At 54.9% G+C, this 2,557-nt stretch overlaps 1 protein-coding gene across 1 annotated transcript in view; it reads left to right on the top strand.

Moving 5' to 3' along the window:
- The window catches only part of slc7a5 (solute carrier family 7 member 5), a gene marked incomplete at its 5' end in the record, with an annotated part of 29,488 nt that extends 26,931 nt beyond the window's left edge, over nucleotides 1-2,557 (top strand). Inside the window, 3 exons of the mRNA XM_084453130.1 lie at nucleotides 539-688; nucleotides 1,861-2,038; nucleotides 2,477-2,557. Coding sequence (XP_084309256.1) covers nucleotides 539-688; nucleotides 1,861-2,038; nucleotides 2,477-2,532 — 384 coding nt within the window. The 3' untranslated portion in view covers nucleotides 2,533-2,557. The remainder of the gene's footprint in view (nucleotides 1-538; nucleotides 689-1,860; nucleotides 2,039-2,476) is intronic.

Below are 2,557 nucleotides of genomic sequence, written 5' to 3'. Positions count from 1 at the left end.
ACACACACACACTTTAGTACAGTACATAACCCCCCTCCCTACACACACACACACACACACACACAGACACACACACACACTTTAGTACGTAACCCCTGTGGAAGGACACTCAAGTCTAAATCTCTTGAGTACTCAATTCAGATTACGTTTATACAGCAGCACAAACAACAGTCCTAGCAGGTGCAGCGGCTATCACCAGTTCACCAAGGCCACCCATTTCCCAGGGCATGTCATGGTGTGAATGGTGCATGGGGTCACCCTGAGGGTCACCCTGACCTCTTCCCCTGCGCACAAGGCTGTCTCTCATGGCCTTCTGACCACCTCTCTGGGTCTCACCCCAAAGGTCTTAGCTCTAACATTTCTCTCTCTCTCTCTCCCTCTCTCTCTCCCTCCCTCCCTCTCTCTCTCTCTCTCTCTCTCTCTCTCTCTCCCTCCCTCCCCCCCTCTCTCTCTCTCCCTCTCTCTCTCTCTCCCTCCCTCCCCCCCTCTCTCTCTCTCTCTCCTCTCTCTCTCTATCTCTCTCTCTCTCTCCCCCCAGTGCGGTATGACGCTGCTTTACGCGTTCTCCAACGACATCTTCTCCGTCATCAACTTCTTCAGCTTCTTCAACTGGCTCTGCATCGCCATGGCGATCCTGGGCATGATGTGGCTGCGCTACAAGGAACCCGACAGGGAGCGACCAATCAAGGTAGGGGGGGGGCGGGGCTACACCCGGCGGCCAGGCCGTGATTGGCAGGACCCTGTCGGCAAACGGAGACGGAAGTCGGGAAGAGAGGGAAAGAGAGATAAATGGAGAGAGAGAAAGAGAGAGAGAGGGAGAGAGAGAAAGATGGCGTGAGACAGCGAAGGAGACAGAAGGAGACAGGGGAGGGAGGGGGGGAGGGACGTGGAGTGAGACTGACAACAACCTGCCTAGTGTAGAAAACAAAAACAACAAAACAAAAAGAAGCCGGACACGGTCGACTGGACAGTTTTGGTTGTCAGCAGCTGAAGGGGAAGGGAGGTTCACGGTCCAGTTATGTTCCCTCTGTCCCCTCCTCTGCCACGAACCCCCCCCACCCCCCCACCAGCGGAGCCGTAATGGCGCCCGACACGTCTCGTGTGCCTGGTTGACATGGCGATGTGCTAATGAAGGGGCGGAGCATGCGGGGGAAGCGGAGTGAAAGAGGCCGGCCAGCGCCATGCTCACATCCATCTGTCCCGCACAGATACATCTGCTGTGTGTGGGTGTGTGTGTGTGTGGGTGTGCGTGTGTCTGTGAGTAATGTTTGTGTGTTTGTATCTCTGTGTCTGTGTAGTGTGTGGGTCTGTGTAGTTAGTGTGTGTGTGTGTGTGTGTGTGTGTGTGCGTGCGCGTGAGTGTGTGTGTGTGTGTGCGTGTCTGGTGCTTGATGCCCTGTTCCCTGCTTTATATTCCGGGGCATGGCTTTCCCTGCTACATTCCACAGCCTGACACAGGCGCTGGGCACAATCACTGATCTACAACCCCCCTGCTTTCCTAACACCCAGAAGTCAACCACTGCACATGATCCTGATGAGTATCAGATCAGTTCAGACCTGCACACCACTGGCATCTGGCATACTGTTTACTTCCTGACCACAACTGACAACTCTCGCTCCCTCTCTCTCTTTCCCTCTCTCTCTCTCTCTCTCCCTCTCTCTCTCTCTCGCTCCCTCTCTCTCTTTCCCTCTCTCTCTCTCCCTCTCTCTCTCTCTCTCTCTCTCTCTCTTGCTCACCCTCTCTCCCTCTCTCTCTCCCTCTCTTTCCCTCTCTCTCTTGCTCTCTCTCTCTCTCTCTCTCTCTCCCTCTCTTTCCCTCTCTCTTGCTCTCTCCCTCTCTCTCTCTCTCTCTCTCTCTCAGGTGAACATCCTGCTGCCCATCAGCTTCGTGCTGGCCTGCCTGTTCCTCATCGTGGTGTCCATCTGGAAGACTCCTAAGGAATGCGCCATCGGGTTCGGCATCATCGCCACCGGCGTGCCCGTCTACTACTTTGGCGTGTGGTGGCAGAACAAGCCCAAGTGGATCCTGCAGGCTATCTGTGAGTTTCTCCTTCTTCTCCTCTTCCTTCTCCCCCTCCTCCTCATCCTCCTCTTCCTCCTCCTTCTCCTCCTCACTCTCCTCCTTATCCTCCTCTTCCCCTTCCTCCTCATCCTCTTCTTCGTCCTCCTACTCTTCTCCTCCTCCTCCACCTCCCCCCCCCACCCCTCCTCCTACTCCTCATTCTCCTGTTCTCCACTTCCTCCTCCATCTAATCCTCCTCTTCTCCTCCTCCTCCTCCTCTGCTGATGCCAGAGCTCCTTCCTGGGACCCAGCACCTCTGGGGGAGCTAGAAAGTCTAGAAAGTCACACAAAAAAACCTATCTGATGAAACGTATCTGTTGAGGGTGCAATTTGTTTTTTTGATTTTCTTTTGACTGTGTGTGTGTGTGTGTGTGTGTGTGTGTGTGTGTGTGTGTGTGTGTGTCTCTCTCTCCAGTCTCGACCACAGCTCTCTGTCAGAAGATGATGGAGGTGGTGCCACAGGAGTCCTGAAGACCGCCAGAGACCACGCCCCCGC

Source organism: Borostomias antarcticus (genome assembly GCF_949987555.1).
Source record: "Borostomias antarcticus genome assembly, chromosome: 18".
NCBI classification, from domain to species: Eukaryota; Metazoa; Chordata; class Actinopteri; order Stomiiformes; family Stomiidae; genus Borostomias; species Borostomias antarcticus.
Note: the sequence above shows the minus strand (reverse complement) of the source record. Positions and strands in the feature narration are given on the sequence as shown.